This window comes from Prionailurus bengalensis, chromosome D3 (genome assembly GCF_016509475.1).
Source record: "Prionailurus bengalensis isolate Pbe53 chromosome D3, Fcat_Pben_1.1_paternal_pri, whole genome shotgun sequence".
Classification (NCBI taxonomy): domain Eukaryota; kingdom Metazoa; phylum Chordata; class Mammalia; order Carnivora; family Felidae; genus Prionailurus; species Prionailurus bengalensis.
The window spans coordinates 66,661,444-66,681,549 of record NC_057356.1 but is presented as its reverse complement, the minus strand read 5'-3'; the positions used below and the strand labels follow the sequence as shown (position 1 = coordinate 66,681,549).

The following is a 20,106-nucleotide window of genomic DNA, read 5'->3' as shown; positions in this document are numbered from 1 at the left end:
GTGTTTTCCGCCCGAAGATAGAGATTCCCATTCTGATTGGTGGCTTGAGGGTGTCATTAGATCCTCATTAAAGACAGATGCTGTTGGGTGGGCTTTTCAGTGAGAGTTGAACAGAAAGCTTGTTGGACTTCTTCCTCTGGAGTTTCATCTGACAAGATGTTCTCTGGAACCCCACACTCTTTCAGGGCCCTTGGAATGTTGAGACACAAAAGACCTCGCAGATGATTTTATCCAGCCTTTGTAGTGGTGGAACTCAGGGCCTGGGGCCATGTAGCTTTATAGGGGAAGAGTAGAAACACAAACCCTGAATTCCTGAGTTCCAGAGTCATGCTCTTGTGGCCATGTCATCCCACCAGTATCACCTGTTGACTTACACCTGGTGTGGTCCAGCACTTGTGCACAAAATGCGGAAGGCCATACCAAATGACATACATTTTACAACATTAGTTTTTCTGTCTTCTCAGTTTTTACTTTTTTTAGTTAAAAAAATTTTTTTTAATGTTTATTTATTATTGAGAGACAGAGAGAGACAGAGCATGAGCATGGGAGGGGCAAAGAGAGGCGGAGACACAGAATCTGAAGCAGGCTCCAGGCTCTGAGCTGTCAGCACAGAGCCTGACGCGGGGCTCAAACTCACAAACCGTGAGACCATGACCTGAGCCAAAGTTGGACACCCAACCAACTGAGCCACCCAGGTGCCCCTTAGTTTTTACTTAAAAAAAAAAAAAAAAAGCTTATTTATTTTTGAAGGAGAGAGAGACAGAGCATGGGGGGGAGAGGGGGGCAGAGAGAGGGAGACCCAGAATCCAAAGTGGGCTCCAGGCTCTGAGCTGTCAGCACAGAGCCCAACGCGGAGCTTGAACTCATGACCCATGAGATCATGACCTGAGCTGAAGTCTTACACTTAACTGCTTAACCAACCGAACCACCCAGGCGCCCCTCAGTTTTTACTTTTGAGTGAAACTTAAGATTTGCTCCAATAATCAGTTTAAACCTCCTGCTCACCCAAGCCCTCCCTTTCCTTCCAGTGGCCTTGTTTAAGCAGGGCGGTGGCCACACCTGGCCAGCGCACCTACTCGCCACTCTTCTCCTTTGCTCCTTCAGAATCCCTGGCAATTTCCGTCCCCGGTACCCAGAGACCTGCTTGAGCAGGACTTACTGCTGTGGGAGGAAGGGGAAGGGAAAGGGGAAGGGGAAGGGGAAGAAGGGGAAGGGGGGGAAGGGGAAGGGGGGGAAGGGGAAGGGGAAGGGGAATCCTCTGCTAAACCTTCTGTGGGTGCTTGTTGGCATCATGGGGCTAGAGGCTGAAGGCCCAGCACTCAGGCCAGTCCCAGCCCCTGCTCTAGTTCTGCCCTCCAGGGGGATGGATCTGAGAAAAGAGATGGGAAGAGATGCTGCCACTCTGGGCATGCCGAGGGGCTTTAATGTCCCAGTACAAGTATCTTGGGGACACTGGAGAAGTCGCTCCATGAAAGCCAGCCTCTGCTTCCCAAGTAGGCACATGCTCAGCAGGTGTGGGCGGGCTTGGGCCTTACCCCTTCCGTCTGGCTGACTTGTTTCTCTCTCCTGGGATAAGTCGCCCACTCTTTCTTTGTGTCTCTCTCTCCCTCTGTCCTTGTTCTGCTCCAGCTTCCCACTCTCCTTGTCTCCGCCTCTGCCGCAACCCCACTCCTTTCTTTATTTCTGTGGCTCCTTTAATTGGCCATAATTAAGAGCCAAAGCCTATTATTCATAAGTTAATTGGTTGAATAAAAAATGTAACTTTCCCATTCATAACTTAAAGACTAGAAAGTGGAACAATATACATTTTTCCCTTAAACCCTAATTTAAAGGCAATTTAATCTATATTGCCCTTGATCGAGCTCCTCCCACACTTTGAATCCGTGTCCATGAACACAGAATTGCCCCTCTGCACCCCGTGTGAGCCCGTGTGTGGGCTGAGGTTCTGCCTCTCTAAAGTGTTGGCCCTAGGAGGCAATACCGTCTCTAGAGGAATGTGGGGCTCTGACAGGGATGAGACCCCCAGCCTACACTGCTCCCTCCTCTCCAGGAGGGACTTCCTTCTCTCCTCAGGGACTCTGATCAGTCCCTGAATGCATCTTAAGCATCCAGTCTGGCAGGAAGGGGTGGAGATTGGGTAGAATGGCCCCAGTTTAGACATGGGCTGCATCCACCAACTTTCTGAGTTGTTCTGGGAGCTTGGGGGCCCAAGGCCAGCTGTCCAGGCCACAAGCTCCAGAGACCCCAGGCATGGGCAGGGGAGAAACAGGGAAGTACAATAAGAGTAACAACAGCAATAGTACTAGCAAATTCTTACCGAGAGCCAGGCATTTTTATAAGCTCTTTAAAACATTTAACCCACGTAAACCTCATAACAACTTTGACATAAGCAATATGATCTTCATTTTACAGAATGGCAAACTGAAGCACAAAGTAGGGTTGCCAGGTAAAATACAGAATGGCCAGTTCAATTTGAATTCCAGAGAAGCAGTGAGTAATGTTTTAGTATAAGTATGTCCCAAATATTGGGTAGGATATACTTACGCTAAAACGCTATTCATTGCTTATCGAAAACTCAAATTTAACTAGGAGCCCTGTGATTCTGTTGGCTAAATCTGGCAACCCTAACACAGAGAGGTAAAGAAACTGGCTCAAGGTCTCATGACTATAAGTGGCAGAGCCAGGATTCCAACCCAGTCTGGCTCCAGAGGCGAGTCCTTAATTAGATCATGTTGCTACCTCCATCATCCCTGGACCCCCCTTTGTTTTGTTTAGGTGTCTTCATTTTAGCTGGGCTCAGCCTCTACACTGAGGAGTCTAACGTGGACCTCCCTTCCCTACATGGTGCCAGCTGTGTGCTATGCCATTCCTTAGCCACACTTTCTGTATCTTCCAGAAGCATAATTGGGTATCATTCCATTAAAATCCATTTACTCAACCCTTAGGTATTGAACACCTACTATGCACAATACTCTCTGCTAAAGTGGCTTTGGCTACCAGGTTAATTCTAGAAAAGGCTGGCACAGTCCCTGGAAGCACTTCTTCTAGATACCTCCAATATGACCCTGAGTGAAGGTTTAATATGCTCCAGGCAACTCTTACGCAGCCATTTGCAATGGGGGGGTCTTGAAACTGTGTCCCCATGTTTGTTTTCTGCTCCATAGGGCAAGTGACTCTCATAGGGTGACCCCCAGGCTGGGTAGGATGGGAGGGCCATGCTTTTGGATGGGGGGCAGATAGGGGAGTGTTGGGGCCTCTGAGGGCCTGTCATTTTGCAGCCCAGGACTGCTCTTTAATGAAACCTTTCCTAAGAGACGTTCCTAAACTCTCCTCATTCCCCTTCCTACAGGTACTACTTTCCATGCCAGCGCTGGCTGGCAGTGGAGGAGGATGATGGCCAGCTGTCCCGGGAGCTGTTGCCAGTGGATGAGTCCTATGTGCTGCCCCCGAGCGAGGATGAGGGGGCCGGGGGAGGTGGTGACAACAACCCCCTTGACAACCTGGCCCTGGAGCAGAAAGGTTTCCTAAACTAGAGCTGGTTTCTTCCCTCCAGCCTCCCTCCCTCGGTCTCCATGTTCCCTTCCCCTGTGGGTTCTGAGCACCCCCTCCTCTGGCAGTGTGTCTGTACTGCCCTTATCCCTCCATGGCCAGAATGGGGAGGTGAGGAGACATATTCCCACATGCCTAGCATAAGGCTGGGTATAAAGTACATGACTAGGCATGGAGCTATGGTCAGGAATGGAGTGGAATGAAATAGGACAGGATGAGATGGAATGGAATGGAATAGAATGGAATATAGAACGGAACGGAATAGAATAGAATAGAATAGAATAGAATAGAATAGAATAGAAAGAATAGAATAGAATAGAATAGAATAGAATAGAATAAGAATAGGTAGGGTAGAGTAGAGTAGAATAGAATAAGACTAGACTAGACTAGGCTAGAATAGGTTGTAGCCTGCTCCGATTTAGTTCTGTGTTCTCCCCTCCAGGCACACCATAAGCCCTCAATACATTTTTGTCAAGGGAAAGAATGAACTTTGAAGAATTCTAGGATGCTTCCCTTCCTTGAAACTTACATCCCTAAAATTTCCCAGTGGAGAACTCAGACCAGGCTCCTGGCTGATGAGCCTCCGACTCTCAGTCACCCCAAGTCTCCCCTAAACATCCTACAACTCTATTAATTGAGAGATTCCTATGTGAGCTGGAGGCGGGGAGACCTCATCTCTGCCTTGAGGAAGTTTCCAGACTACAGGCAACTGCAGAACAACACATGCTACAAGTAAAGGGATTCCTAGAAATGGTCACCACGCATGTAGAAATGTACTCAGTACGTTTTCTCCCTCCTCCCTCCACAAGAGGGGCAGTCTACCACTCACTTCTCCACACTCCTCTCCCTGCAGACAAATCTACCACATTCTCAGTGACCGTAAAGACTGGGGACAAGAAGAACGCAGGCACAGATGCCAACGTCTTCATCACGCTCTTTGGCACGCAAGACAACACTGGTAAGAACGCAGCATGGGGCCGAGCGAGACTCACCCACATTCCTCCCCGGGGAGACTAGGAGACTCAGCAGAACTTTCCAAGGAAATCCTGGTCATGCCTCTGTTTTTCTCTCTTCAAAGAAAATAATTGAAGAATTCCCCTGTGTTGTTTTACTTTATTTTATTGTTTTATTTATTTTATTATTTTATTTTATTTATTAAGAGCACTTAACATGTGCTCTGTCCTCTCAAATTTGAAATGGATAATGCATCTCTGTCGACTGTAGGTATGGACTGTATGGCAGGCCTCTGGAGCTCATTAATCTTACTCACCTGAAAGTACGCTTGTTGCTTAATAACTCCCCATCCTCTCCTCTCCCCAGCTCCTGGGAACCACCATTCCAGCCTTTGATTTTATGAATTTGGCTATTTTGGATACTTGGTATAAGTGGAATCATGCTATATCTGTCCTTCTGTGTCCGGCTTATTTCACTCAGTGTAATGTCCTCAGGGACCATCCGCATTGTTGTAGATTGGAGAATTTCCTTCTTTTTTAAGGCCAAAGAGTGGTCCATTGTATGTATATATATCAACATTTTTTTCTATCTTTTCATCAGTTAATGGACATTTAGGGGTTTTTTCCCCACATCTCAGCTATTGTGAATAGTGCTGCAGTGAAATGGGAGGGCTAATATCTTTTCAAGATCCTGATTTCAGTTCTTTTGGATATATACCCAGAAGTGGGATTGGTGGGTCATATGGTAGTTCTATTTTTAATTGTTTAAGGAACTTTCGTACTGTTTTCCATAGCAACGACGCCATTTTGCATTCCCACCAACTATGTACGAGTGTTCCAATTCCTTCACATCCTCACCGACAGTTGTTGTCTTCATTTTTGGTGGCAGCCACCCTGTCAGGTGTGTGGTGAGATCTCGTTGTGGTTCTGATTTGCATTTCCCTGATGCTTAGTGACAATGAGCATTTCATTCATATACTGTTGGCCATTTGTATGTCTTCTTTGGAGAAATGTCTGTTTACGTCCTTAGCCCATTTTTTAATTGGGTTATTACCTTTTTATTATTGAGTTGTAGGATATTATGGCAATGAACCCCTTATCAGATATATGGTTTGCAAATATTCTTTCCCATGCTGTAGGTTGCCTTTTCATTCTATTGATCGTTTCCTTTGCTGTGCAGAAACTTTTTAGTTTGATGCAATCCTCCTTGTTTATTTTTTTTTAATTTTTAATGTTTGTTTATTCTTGAAAGGGGGGTTGGTATGAGCAGAGGAGGGGCAGAGAAAGGGAGACACAGAATCCAAAGCAGGCTCCAGGCTCCAAGCTGTCAGCCCAGAGCCGGACACGAGGCTCGAACTCATGAACTCTGAGATCATGACCTGAGCTGATGTCAGACCCTTAACCGACTGAGCCACCCAGACGCTTCCTCCACTTGTTTATTTTAGTTTTTGTTGCCTGTGCTTTTGGTGTCGTATCCATGAAATCATTACCAAGACCAACGTCACAAAGCTTTTCTCCTATGTTTTCTTCTAGGAGTTTTACAGTTTCAGGTCTTATGTTTAAATCTGTATCCGTTTTGGGGCTCCTGGGTGGCTCAGTAGGTTGAGTGTCCAACTTCAGCTCAGGTTATGATCTCGCAGTTCATGAGTTCGAGCCCCACATCGGGCTCTGTGCTGACAGCTCGGAGCCTGGAGCCTGCTTCGGATTCTGTGTCCTGACAGATTGCATGCAACTAGTGCTGTTGGAGGAAGGCATATTCCCTTTTTCTTAAAAATCTCCATGTGACGTGACTTGTCTACCTGGATTGTAAACGTTGGTTCCTTTAGAGATTCTTCCTAAAGCTTCTAAGCCGGTTCTCCTGTACACCAGGGGGCAGAGAGCCCCCTGTCCCCTCTCCCGTCTTCATTCCTCTGTCTACTACCTCAGAAGTGTTTGGAAGCCATATGCATCCTCTTCCCTTCAGCGTCCTCTCCTTAAGTAATGGTGCCTGATCCTATGGTCATTCTTTCTCCAGGCCTTCCTGAAACTTTTTTGCCATTTCTTGTACTCTTGCTGGAGGCATCACTCCGTTTACCTTTCAAGACCACAGTGAAGGGCCTCCCAGTCCAAACAGTGACTGGTCTCTTCTCCGTGACTCCTGCCAGCTTTCTTCTTCTGTTCAAGGCTGAGACCCCAGGGAGCACGGGGAGGCTGGTTTTGTCCCTGGCTTCCTCCGCATGTAGAAAAACGTGGGGGATGTGGAGGCACAGTCAACTGACTTAGGACCCCACCACTTTCTCCTGGATGGTCTTGAATATGGTACTTCACCTCGTGGTGTGCCTCCTTTTCTTTAGATACAAACTGGAAATAAAAATACACACCTTGAAGGCTAATTACAAAGCTCACTAAAAAGACACACACACACACACACACACACCCCAAATTGTTAAATGTGCAAAGGTTCCCGGTGGATAGTAATTGCATGCTCTAAATTTTATGAGAGCTAGAAAAATTTGGTCATTATGAGGAGGGACCCAAAGGGGTAGTCTGGCTCGGTTTAAAGGTCTCAGGTTCAGCCAGTCATATGGGGGCCATTTGGTTGACAGGAATGACCCTCCTGAAATCCTCCAAGACCAACAGTGACAAGTTTGAGAGGGACAGCATCGAAATCTTCACCGTGGAGACGCTGGACCTGGGAGATCTGTGGAAAGTCAGGATTGGCCATGACAACACAGGTCTGGCTTCCCTCCCCCTCTGTTTTCTGCTAAGAATATAAGGCCCACACACAGGTCCCTGTGGGTCTGGGAAAGAATACGCAAGAAACTTGAATGTCATCTGCCTTCCATGATGACACAACTTCCTCAAACCCTTCAACCCAGTGGAACCCTAGCTGCACGCAGAATATTCTGGTCTCGTTGGCCTGGGCTGGGGCCTGGACACCAGTGACTTCCCAAAACCCCTACTCTCCGTGGTTTCACTGTGCACCCACCTTTGAGAATCCCCAGTATAGCTCAGTGGTTCTCTGACCTGAGAACCAGGAGCTCCTGACAGCTTCTGTTGCTTAACAGAACCACCTCGGGGGGTTGTTAAACATAGGTTTCTGGGCCTCATCCACGCAGGTGTTGATTCAGTAGGTCTGGGGTGGGACTGGAGCATTTCTGCTTTGCACACATGAGGCTGCTGGTCTGGGGACTCCACTTTGAGAACCATGGATCTAGTCCGTTCTTCCCAGAAGCCACTGACACTACAGCCAGACAAAGTTTGTTCTCTTAGTGAAGTAGGACGTGTGTTCTTGGTCTTTAAGTATTTTAAGGCTAGGGAAGGAGGCCACCTTCCCAGCCCCTGGGATGGAGAGACGGGTTCTCTGCTCAGCTCCTACTTCCTTCTTTAAACCTGATCGCTCATTTTTCCAGGGAAGACCCTCAGTCCTTCACACACTTCCCTTTCCTTCATGCACCACAAACTGGCAGGAATGACCCTCCTGGAATCCTCCAGGACCAAAGGCCAGAGAGCTCACAGTGTCATCCTTGTCGCTGGGTGAAATGACAAAATCCCCATTAATACGAGTTCTCTCTGGCATCTCTGAGCTCCCTTTTTAGAGTGCCTTCCACCCTGGACAGTGTGCTTGCCGTCACCTCCTGTCACCTCTTCCCCAGGCTCCTTTGCTCTTGTTAATTTCCCCGACAGCAGCCTGGAGTGTGACCCAGCTTCAGCTGGGTGCACATTTCAACAGGAGTCATTTAGCAATGCTATCAGGGAAAGGAACGGCGTGGGCACGGGTGCAGCTGTAGACGTCAGCCACGGGCAGGGAAGCGTGTCTGGAGTGGCTGAGGTCACCCACAGTAAACCATCTGTGTAGAGCTCGGTGGTGGGTTCCGTGTCTCCTTCTCTGCAGGCAAGGCTCCAGGCTGGTTTGTAGACTGGGTAGAGGTGGATGCCCCCTCTCTTGGAAAGTGCATGACATTCCCCTGTGGCCGCTGGCTGGCGAAGAATGAAGACGACGGTGCCATCGTCAGGGACCTCTTCCACGCGGAGCTTCAGACGAGGCTGTACACGCCATGTAAGAACTGTGCACGGCATGGCTGACCCTCCTCCCAGACCCCATCGCCCACTACCCCGTCTTGGCTCCAACCCCTCCTCCAGCCCCGACCCCAGGCCAGGTGTACCTCCTCTCCCCAGTTCCCTGGGCCTTGCGTGGGCTGTGGGCAGTGCTCTGGATTCACGGTAAGGAAATAGAGAATTTAGTCCCACCTCTACCCCAAACCAGCTGGTGACAACAGGCAGAGAGCCTGGCCTCTCTGGGGCTGTTTCCTCATCTGCAAAATAGAGATAATAATACAACATGGTCATAAGACCCAAAAGGGAAGAAAGACAAAAGTCTAACTGTGAGAAGTCATATGGGCCCCATCACCGGTGTTCATTCCAGTCAGTAACATGACCAAGAAATCACCGCTGTAAAATTTTATCCTGATTGGGAGTGGAAGGTGGAGACTTGAAAAGATGATAAATGTAGGCCTCTCACCAGCTAAAGCAGGGGAGGAAAGGGAACAATTTGGTGAAGTTTTGACACTTCCTTTACAGTGTCATCAGAAAGTATGGATTAAACGTTCATTTACATGTAAGACATACTAGGTACTGAGAACCAAACTGAAATCAACCAAACTATAAAAATCTGTTTAAATGTGCTAAAATCAGAACCAAACCCAGAGAATATAATTTTTTTTCTAACCAAATAATTAGCTATACCAAAAGATTTCCCCCAAACAGCTCATAATTACATGATATGATTCAGTGATGACTTTTTTTTTTTTTTTTTTTTTGCCTAAAGCAATTAAACTGGAAATGACCCGATCCATCAAGATATTTTCTGGTCCAAAGCCTGAAACAAAGTGACATTTCCCTCTAGTAAAATCTCTGCATATACAAAGCAAACCCTGGATGTAGACACTGCCCCCAGGAGCCGCCTGCAGTCTAGGACAGACACACTGACCTGACAGATGTACATAGAGCTGGCAGCATACTGGGTGACACACTTTAAGACAGAAGTAGCTGTTTCTCCCTTCGTGCCCTAGGACAGGCCTGAATTTGTATGGCCTGACCTTGAATACATTCAGCTCTAGCCTCATACTAAAGCAAGCCCATTTGCCCTTTGTCTTAGACTCAGTTCACACACACACACAGACACACACACACACACGCGCGCACACACACACACAGCACAGGAGAGACTTGCCTTTCTGACTAGAGAGCTGTGGAGGCAGCTTCAAAGTGCCCCTCTCCCCAGGTAAGTGCCCAGAGAGGAGGGTCTGCTGCTCAGAACCTATTTCCTTGTTTGGGAAAGGTCTTGAGGGCTCAAAGCCAGGGAGCTCCCAGGGATGAGGAGCTGCAGTCCCAGGAGTGGTGCCCAGTTGTCAATCTCAGGGGCCTGGAAGGCTTAGAACTAGATTTGGCAGTTCATCAAGGCTGCCCAATACACGTGAAACCAAAAGAACACAGCAAGATGGCACTGCCTCCTGGCCGACTGAAATGTGCTGCCCACACAGTAGAGATGGGGCAATTAGGAAGTGGACCATTGTGATGGTCTGAATTTACAGGCTCCACGTAGCATGGAGCCCTGAACGTCAGAGTCCTGTTAAGGCTGAAGCCTGTGTTCTGGGGATTGCTGGTATCGAAGCGGGTGTCTCAGGGCAGCTGGTGCAGGAAGGGAAAGGGTGAGAGGGAACAGCTCCCCAATTCGTGCCATCCAGATCTACTCCTCAGCTTTAAAAAGTCAAGTTTTTTTCAGAGCATTCTTCCCAAATGTTTTTTTTTTTTAATTTTTAACGTTTATTTTTTGAGAAACAGAGCATGAGCGGGGGAGGGGCAGAGAGCCAGGGAGACGCAGAATCCCAAGCAGGCTCCAGGCTCTGAGCTGTCAGCACAGAGCTCTCTCTACACGGAGCCCAAACTCACAAGCTGTGAGATCATGACCTGAGCTGAAGTTGGATGCTTAACCGAGTCATCCAGGCGCCCCTTGTCCTAAATGTATTTTTCAGAACTCCACAGAAGTTCTCCACTGAAAATTAAATTCAGTTAAATAATCTGAAAACCACAGATTCTATGTCAAACCCTCTCATTTCACAGACAAAGAAAAGGACCCAGAGAAGTATATCCATTTGCCCAAGGACACACAGCTCCTCGATGGCAGAGGCAGAACTAGAAATCAGGAAGCAAATCTGAGCTCAGGCCTAGGCATGAGGGCTGAAGGGTGGGCTGTTCCTGCCCAGATATTTTTAGGGCTTCTCCTGCTGCCAGAGAGTCTCAGGAAAGTTCAGTTCCTCCTGGCCTTAGACCAGGGAGACACCCAAGAGACCTCAGAGGAAGTTGCCTCTATTACTGCCTGATGGCCTGTTTCCCTTAACCTTGGTGAGGGCCCGGTTCAGGCCATTGTGGGAATGGCGATCACCCCCGTAGGCCATAGGCCCTGTGACTTGTAGGTAGTGAGCAATATTCGCCTCCAATTCACGACAACAGCACCCTTAGAGGTTGACCACACAGGATTTAGGGGTCAGACAAGCCTGGGCTCACACTGGAGCTCTACTTCTGACCAGCCATATGATCTGGGGCAAGTTACTTTACCTGTATGAGCCTTGTTTTCCCCATCTATAAAATAAAGTACAATGATATCTCCTCCGGAGGTCATTGTCAAGGTTGTAGGGGATGAGGAAGGTAGAACGCTTAGTAAAGAGTCTGGCACCTGACAAGTACTCAGCAGACGGCAGTTATCGTTAATACAGGTGTTACAGTTCTACAGCAGAGTAACCATCATACTAAATGAGAAGAAAATTCATTGGCTTTGGAGAAAATTTGGGGAAGGTTGGGGCCACCTGTGAGAAGGCGACTTTTAAATGTGATTCCTTTCGAGGTCAAGACCACAGGATAGGGTAGATTTCCACTTAAACCGTTTCTCTGGGTTTCCAATGTTTTTTTATTACTGTGACTTAGAGTAAGTTGTATATACCTTTATATACATATGAAACAAGTGTCACAGAAATTTTTAGCCTGTGTGTGATGTCCAGTGATATTTTTTATTCGATTCTATTCAATTCCATATATTTTTTAAAATACTGGTGATGACTCACTAAATTTATTCCATAACCTGCTAATGGATTTCAGTCTGTAGTTAGCAACATACACTTTTAAACTACTGGTCTCAAACTGCAGTGTAAAGTCTGAGTTAAATATTTAGATCAGTAGACTCATCCCATAGAGAATCTGAGGAAAGGTTGGGAATCTGGGTGTTTAATAAGTACCCAAAGAGTTTCTGAGGTGAAGGGCCAGTGACCCACACACTGGGCAGTGCTGGCCTCTAGCCAGGCTGGCAGGTGCCCATCGGGAAGCTGCTTGCCAACAACACTGATGGGTCAACCTCCCTTTTAGGAGTTCACAAGGTCACCACCACCCCCCTCCACCACCCACATCCAACCCAGCAAGGGCCAGATGCGTTATGGACGGGTTAGGAGGGCAAGCCAGTGTGGAGCAAGTGAGGGTGAGAAGAGAAAGGATTCTCACCCTGTAGACTGCTGAGCTGATTGGTCCCTTGCCCCCTGAAATATAATCCTCCTGTTTATAGTGTCCACAGCTAAGGAGCATGATGGACACTTTGCAGAAGAGGAAACTGAGGCTCCTGTGACTTGCCCAGGTCACACAGACGGTCAGAGTAGATTCTGTGCTTTCAGCCAAACTGCTGTACCAGCTCTGTGTTGTGAGAGGCACAGAGACCCTGGTCTGAGGTGACAGGCGCTGCCTGTGGGCACTAGGTGTGACAGGACACTTGTCTCCCCCCACCCCCACCCCTGCACCTGTGGTTGCTAAGCAGCCACATGAAGGTCCACGTCCCTGAGCAGCAGCTCCCGGTGACGGGGCCTGGGGCCATGATGCCGATGAAGAACTTGATCTTGTCCATGTTTGTTTTCTGTTCTCACCTCCCCTCTGACTTCACCGTCTGTCCGCCATCCTCAGTTGTCCCTTACGAGATCATCCTCTACACGAGTGACGTCTTTGCTGCCGGGACGGACGCCAACATCTTCATCGTCATCTATGGCTGTGATGCAGTGTGCACCCAGCAGAAGTACTTGTGCACCAACAAGAGGGAGCAGAAGCTGTTCTTTGAGAGGAAGTCAGCCTCCCGCTTCATTATGGAGGTGCCTGGGATCCATAATGCCGGGAGGCTGCCGGGGGAGCTGGGGCTGGGAAGCAGGGGGCACCAGAAGAGGGGAGGAGGCACCCTAACGGGCTGCTGTGGTGAGAGGGCCAGGCAGTTCATCCAGCCTCACTGGGCCTCACTCAGTACATCGGAATAACCAGGAGGGCGGGCACCTCACCCGGCCCCACCGAGACTAGTGTCAGGATCTAAGGAGACAGTGAGTGGACAGGGCTTGAGGAAAATAGAGGCACAATCCCATTTCCACTGGGGCCACCTCCAGGGCCAGCGATAACACATGTGTATCCGTCGAGAGCTTGGCTTCTGGACATCCCAAGTGGTCCCCTGCTCCCCTCTGGCCTAGGGGTTTGCTTGTTCCATGTTTACTGTAGGCGTCGGTCACAGCACCTTGGCGTCCTGTGCACTTCAGCTCAGCGTCTCCCCTGTGCTCTCCGCTGTGTGTTAGGTTGGGTGGGAGAGGTAGGAGAAAGGGAAGGCCCAGACTCTCTCTGCAAGGGGCTTGCAGTCCAGCTGGAGAACCCCAGACCTCCACACAAGGCCAACAAGAGAGAATAACTGATCCTGTGGGTAAGAGCAGTGTCACAGGGCTTTATCTCTATTAACTCACTTAAGCCTCATAGCAGCTCTGTGCTGTTATTATCCCTGTATAAAGATGGGGAAACTGAGGTACAGAAAGTTGAATAGCTTACATAAATTCACACAGCTAGGGTATAATGGAACCAGGATTCAAACCCAGGAGTACTGGCTCAAAATATGTGCTCTTAGCCCCTGCAGGTCACTAGCCCATGGTGATGAAGGCACATGCGGGACTGATCGAGAATGCAAAGGAGGGACAAGAGGGGGAGGCATTCCTAGCAAGGGGAACATCATGGCCAAGGGCCAGAGCTGGAAATAAACACAGCATGTGGTTTGGTGGGAGGGACAGGAGGAGAGGGACATGACAGGTAGAAGACCAGCTGAAGCAAGACTTGGAGGGGACAGCTCTGAAGAGCTAAGCGGCTCACGAGGCTGGACTCTCCAGGTAGCAGGGACCTTTGGAGAAGTGCCCCTTCTGATGGGAAACAAAATCCAGAGCCCCATCCTCCTTCCCCGGCCAGTGTCTATCCTGGGGGGCTCCCTGCTCCCTCTCCACCTTCTCTGGGAGCAGTCAGCACTTGTGGGAAGGTTGCCACCTTGGAGTCTTAACAAAGAAAATTCAAGGCTGATTCATTTATCCACACGAAGCGGCAGCTCATCCACCCAAGATGGCGTGGTACTGAGTCATCCAGCCCTGACTCCGTCAGCGGTGGGGCTGTGATCACACCTCAGCACGGCTTCCGTGGAGTTTTATCAATGGAATGCCCACTAACGGCAGCTATAGTTGGCCAGTAGTTTGTTGCTGTGTTTTTTTCTTTCTTTTTTTCAAATCTTTCTGGCTGCTGGGGGAGTGTGAGGGTCTGGAAACAAATGAAAAAGCTTTGTGTCTCTGTTTCTCCGTGTCTCTGTCCAGACTGGTCTTCAGGTAGGACGCAGAGGGCTGGGTCGTAAGCACATAGCCCTGCATCCTGGTTCTGGCTCTGGGCTCAGACGAAAAGTCATGAGCAAGCCACTCCCTCTCTCTGTGGCTTTGTCCTAAGACTCGGGGAGTGGCCGAGAAAATAGCAATAATAACTAGAATTTATTGAGCACTTGCCTTGTGCCAGCCCTGTCCTGAGCCCTTCATGTGCATCAGTTCACGGAATCCTCATCTCCATTCCAAGAGTTGCTAGTACAATGATCTCTTTTTACAGCTGAACTGGCATGGGGAGGATAAGAAACTCGCTCAGGGCGTCATAATTTACAAAGGGCAGAGGCAAGATTTGGACTCCAGTTCAATTCCAGAACCTTCTCTGCTTAGCTCTTCCACCTCTTGGGAGGATGTTAGGGTTTCTTCTGATTCCGAGTCTATTCCTGAGGCCCGTCATCCATGGCTCGTGTTCCCCTGAAGGCCTCCTTGCTCCCTGAGGGTCACAGCTAAGGCGGCCACCCTGACGTGGCATCCCTGACTGACTGGCTGGATGATTAAGGTTCCAAAAGTACCATTGAAGCCAAGGTCCACACATCTGGAACCTCAGAGATGGAATGGGGAAGGAAGAAAAGAGACCTCTGGACAGAGGGAGGGGCAGGGGAATCTTCACCGCCCAATGCATCTAGCAGCTCAGTGTCCTTAAGTGGACGTCCTGTGGCCACAGATTTCCCCTGCAGCTCCTGTGTCTCTCCTGTTTCGAGAAAACGAGGCCTTGTTAAAATGCCCAGAGCATTAATGTCAGCCTGAAGTCACCAATCTTTGTTCGGGGATCAGAATGGCCCTCAGGGGATCACAGGGGATAGCGCTTCTCTGGTGAAGTGAGAGTGAGCTGGCTGGAGAGGGTGGGGGGCTGCGCTGCAGGGCAGCAGAACCAACCTCAGTGGCAGCACCCTTGTCGAGTCACGCAGGCTCCAGCTGGTGCCATGCTGGTCACTTGGAAGGAGAGACGAGGTGACAGAACCATGGCTGTGATCTTAGACCTGGAAGTGACCTCAAGGGGTCACCCCACCCACGCCTCTGCCTTCAGCTGAGTAACACATTACTCCCCGCATTTTATAGAGAAGAAAGTTGGGGCCTGGAAGGTCAAGTGCCTTGCCTCAGATTATATAGGTGGTAGGTGGGAGCACCGTGGCTACAACTGGGAAGGATGAGGGTGGAGACAGGAGTGCGGGCAGGTCCCCCAGCAGGGCTGATGGGCCCGTCCTTGGCTGCCAGCCGTGGGTGGGTGTGTGGGGAAGAAGGAAACCAGTGGTTGGAAGCTGTTCCGTTTTGTTCAGAGGTCACCTCCGTGTGCAGTTATAGAGGCTGTGCGTTTGATGAATGACTTAATCTGTCATTCAGATGCCGTTCCCTCATCAAAAGCCCTTGCCTGCCGTGGAGCTGACTCTGCTGTCTCCTAGCACTGAGAACTTGATGGTGCCGGCCAGGCGGCCAGCTCCGTAGAGAGGCTTCGAGGACACTCCAGTCAGCACATCCCCCCTTGCCTTGTGTCTGGCCATCCCACTGCTTCGTTAAGGGATGTGGAAGGATCAGGGCATCAGTCATTCCTGACAAGAGTCCCTCCCCTGCACCCTGTGCCATCGGCTCCAGGCAGGAGAGACAAGACATGGTGTCTCCTGAATTTCAGACACAAGCATCAGCTTTTCCATTCAGTGAGTCTTCCACACATACGACCATGGTTAAGGTCAACATTGCCCATGACAGAACCTGACTGATACTGTCACACCTGTTTTTCAGATGAGGAAACACTCATTCTTTCATCCTTTCAGCAAAGGTATCCTGAGTTCTGGGGTTCACAGGCTCTGTTCTAGGTTTTAAGGATAGAATGATGGGCAAGGACAGGTGCAGTGCCTGCCCTTGTGGCTTTCAGTGGTAGAGAAGACGATATTACACAAATGAAGGCAAACTTCTGACTGTGAGAAGTGCAGGGGAGAGGGGTGCTATGGGATGCTGTAAGAGCTTCTCATGAAGAGATTTGAGTTTCTTGAGGTGGTGAGGGGGGCTTCCCTGAGGAAGTGATCCTTGATCTGAGACCTGAATGATGAGGTTGAGGTTTAGCTAAAGAAGAGGAGAGTGGAAGAGCAGGAAGAGCCTGTGCAAAGGTCCTGTGGCAAGAGAACATCAAGTTTGAGGGACTGGAATTTGAAGGATATAGAAGAGGGGTAGCTGGAGACAGAGGGGGCCCTTAGGGGCCAAGGAGAAGGTCAGGCTGACAAGACAGGGCATGGGCAGAGCCAGAATTCCTCTTCTGAAACCCAAATCAGTTCTCAAGCAGGGAATGAACTACCATGTGGTAAGTAATGGAAGACAGAGAGGTGGGCTCCACCACGAAAAGGAGAACAGCCTCCCAGAGGTTGATGGAACTGCGTTCTGGAATCTAGGCTGATTTTAAGTGGGGAGAGAGGAAGGGAAGCATGAGCATGGCGTGTGGAGAGGAGAGTGGGGGCGGGCTTGGCTGGACAGTGGGGGCATACTGGGAGAAAGCGGCCCCTGGAAGTTCAAAGGGACTCAAGAGTGGATGCCCTGGGCAGACAGTATGTTGCTGAGTTTTACTTTCCTGAACTTTTCTACTACGATCTGGTGCATTTTCTCCTTTCCACAGTTAGAAGATGTAGGGGAAATCATTGAGAAAATTCGGATCGGCCATGACAACACAGGCATAAATCCGGGGTGGCACTGCTCCCACGTGGACATCCGCAGGCTCCTCCCCGATAAAGATGTGAGTTTCTGACCGATCTGTTCTGCTGTTTCTTTTGCCCCTTTCCAGCGGAGATTCAAGGCGGATTCCTGATAAGAATCTGCAGCCTTATTAAGTTGAGGTAAAATCTGAGGACAGTTTACCCAGTTCATTCAGAGTACAGGAACCAGCTCAGGTCCAGGGCAGAATCTTTTAGAACCTGGTTTAAGGGTCAAGGAGGAGCATCTGGGCAGCCCCGTCTCTGTGCCCCACCCCCAGGGCCACATTACTGAGTGACCCTCAGTATGTGAGTGACCGAGTATGCCCTTCCCGCTGCTCAAAGTCAACTCACAGAAAAAAACTCACCAGAACAACTTGGCAAACATCCTGAAGCCACACAATTCTAAACGTGGAAGGCAGGTTTCAATTGTGGCTGTGGTTGAGTGACCTGAGAGCAGTTTAAAAATACAGAGCCCCTCCCTTTACCCACTGAATCTGAGTCTGTGGGATGAGGTTCTGAAGCCTATTTTTTTTTAAATTTTTTTTAAATGTTTTTTACTTATTTTTGAGACAGGGAGAGACAGACCATGAACAGGGGAGGGTCAGAGAGAGGGAGACACAGAATCCAAAACAGGCTTCAGGCTCTGAGCCGTCAGCACAGAGCCTGATGCGGGACTCAAACTCACGGTGAGATCATGACCTGAGCCGAAGTCGGCCACTTAACCAACTGAGCCACCCAGGCGCCCCACTGATGCCTATTCTTAAGTTACCCTGGGAACCCCACCTTCAAGAGCCAACCCCCGATGTGGTTGTTGAAGTCTTTGAATAAGACTGGATATACTGGCCTCCCTTGGTGGCTTTTGCATTATCTGTGGGGCTCAATGACCCTTGTCATTGGTCCCCATGAGTGTTGACATGCTGATGAATCACTGAAGTCAGAAGGTTCCACACAAAGGGCTAATTTTCCTCTTGCCTCCTCACCCCAGGGCACAGAGACCTTGACTTTCCCTTGTGACCGATGGCTTGCCACATCAGAAGATGACAAGAAGACCATTCGAGAACTGGTTCCTTATGATATCTTCACTGAGAAATACATGAGAGATGGGTCCTTGAGGCAAGTCTACAAGGAAGTGGAGGAACCTCTAGACAGTAAGTGTGATGCCCTCCTCACGGTCAGCAGCAGCCCTTCCTTGTAGGGCACCTGCCCCGTGCCAGGCCGAGTCTTTGCACCCCAGGAGGCAGGGTCTGTTATTATCTCCACTCCGTAGAGAGGGCACCTGGGGCCCACAGAGGTTGCCTAACCTGCCCAGGTTCACACAGCTGATAAATGGCAGGCTCTTCTTCAGGGTCCCGGCTGTGTCACTGCACGTCTTTCCGTGGCCTGATGGTGACACTGCATCCCATGTGTGCTCTGTGCCTGGATTCTCCTGATCCTTGTGGCCTCCCTCCTCTTCGTTTATTCACTACTCCTCTGCAAGGCTTGGTCCTCTCTGATCTCACAGGATGCGTATGATTCAAGAAGCATCCTGGACTGCATGTATTTGTGTGTGCATGCGAGTGTGTGGGCACGCCCTTACACAGGCACGCGTTCCTCCTGGACGACAGGGATAGTCACACCTCTTTTCTGAGCAGCAATGCCACTGTCCTGTCAATCCCCAGGTTATTCAGTCAGCCCTAAATAAGCTTTAGCTGTATCAAAAATCAAATTTCCTTGCCAAAAACAAGCTTTCTACCACTGGCGAGGTGCAAAATACCACAGGCTCCCCATGGGGGTGGTCTGCACGGATCAGAGATGCCCCGAAGGCTTGGAGACTCGGCTCATATATGTTGCCTTGCATTCCTTCTGGAAAAAACTGGACTAAAATCCAAGATTCCCGGCCCCATATGGAACCAGGGGGATGTAGACCAGCTATAGCTCTAACATTTCCTTTGATCTCAGTTGCCACTCGGTTAGAGATAAAAACAAGTGTTGCCTCCGTAATGTGCCTTTCCCTACCCAAATCCCTTTGCTGCTAAATCTGGAGGAAAATTCCCTCTTCTACTTGGGTCCCAGAGGATGCCCTGGAAAGCTGTCCCAGCGGCACACTTGGGCTGTTCTGTATCAATAACATGCCACAAACCCACTCGGTGCCTGGCGATGTTTCTAGGGAAACATCTTTCCACCAAGAGCCGTGTGGCTTGGGTGGGACAAGGGAGGGAGGAGGATCCAGAAATAGCCGGGTTTGACTGCACAACTGCATTGCTCAGCGCCCAGAAGCGGAATCAGTGTTCCATTCCCCAAGGACTGGAAAGAGCAGTGGGGGTGCAGGAGGGGGAGAAGGAGGGCCATCCATCCACAGCCCCTGGTGACACAGCACCCCACTCTGGGACGAGGGTTCCTAGCAAAGGTCCTACCTCAGTGCGGAGCAGGGCTGAATGCACGGCTGGGAAGTGAAGGCAGAGAAAACATGAAGGGGAGGACAGTCGATTGTGTCTAAACTGTGACAGGATTCCTAATGTCACCTCATGTCAGTGTCAGCCAGACAGACTTGGGTAATGTTGACTCTCAAACACCAAAGAGAAGGTTTTATTTATTAATGCAGCACGTGAAATGCTTGACAGATGCTGTGCTGAGCTGAGCGAGGTAGGGCCCGAGGGCAGTGGGCCTGGTTCTGGTTCCCACCCTGGCTGAGGGGGCAGGCTCTGGGGAGCTGTGCTCACGGGGCACCTCGGAGGTCAGAGGTCGACAGAGCAGAGCACTGGGCAGGGAGGGTGGCTGGGGAAAAGGTTTGGAGAAGGGGCTTGCGGGAGGGGGCTGAGCTCAGGTTTGCATGTGAGTTTGTGACATCTAGTCAAGGCAGACGTGTCCCCCAGGTGACAAGGATGTGGATCCAGGGCACACGAGGGAACTGGGTTGGAGACACAGGCTTGGGGAACTCAGAGAGGTCAATACCCAAAGCATGCAGGAAGGGAGCTGAGGGAAGCGGACAGAACCAGGCATCTGGGGGGCGGGAAGAAGATTAGGAACCCGGAAAGCCGCTCCAGAAGGAGCGACCAGAGAGGCAGATGGAGAGCAGGAGAGAATGATGCTGTGGAGTCCAAGGGAAAAAGAGGAAAATAATAGGAACCACTCTGTGGGCGTGAACGTGTTCCATAACCATGGGTATGAGTAACTCACATCATCTTCCTTTTTTTGATTTAATTAAATGTGGTCTGAGCC

At 49.7% G+C, this 20,106-nt stretch overlaps 1 protein-coding gene across 1 annotated transcript in view; it reads left to right on the top strand.

Annotated features, from left to right (window-relative positions):
• LOXHD1 (lipoxygenase homology PLAT domains 1) overlaps window positions 1–20,106 on the top strand; it is a 153,017-nt gene that overhangs the window by 92,555 nt on the left and 40,356 nt on the right. Inside the window, exons 21-27 of the mRNA XM_043557181.1 lie at window positions 3,350–3,519; window positions 4,403–4,507; window positions 7,088–7,216; window positions 8,377–8,541; window positions 12,483–12,664; window positions 16,833–16,949; window positions 17,894–18,056. Of these exons, the coding sequence (XP_043413116.1) occupies window positions 3,350–3,519; window positions 4,403–4,507; window positions 7,088–7,216; window positions 8,377–8,541; window positions 12,483–12,664; window positions 16,833–16,949; window positions 17,894–18,056 (1,031 nt within the window). The remainder of the gene's footprint in view (window positions 1–3,349; window positions 3,520–4,402; window positions 4,508–7,087; window positions 7,217–8,376; window positions 8,542–12,482; window positions 12,665–16,832; window positions 16,950–17,893; window positions 18,057–20,106) is intronic.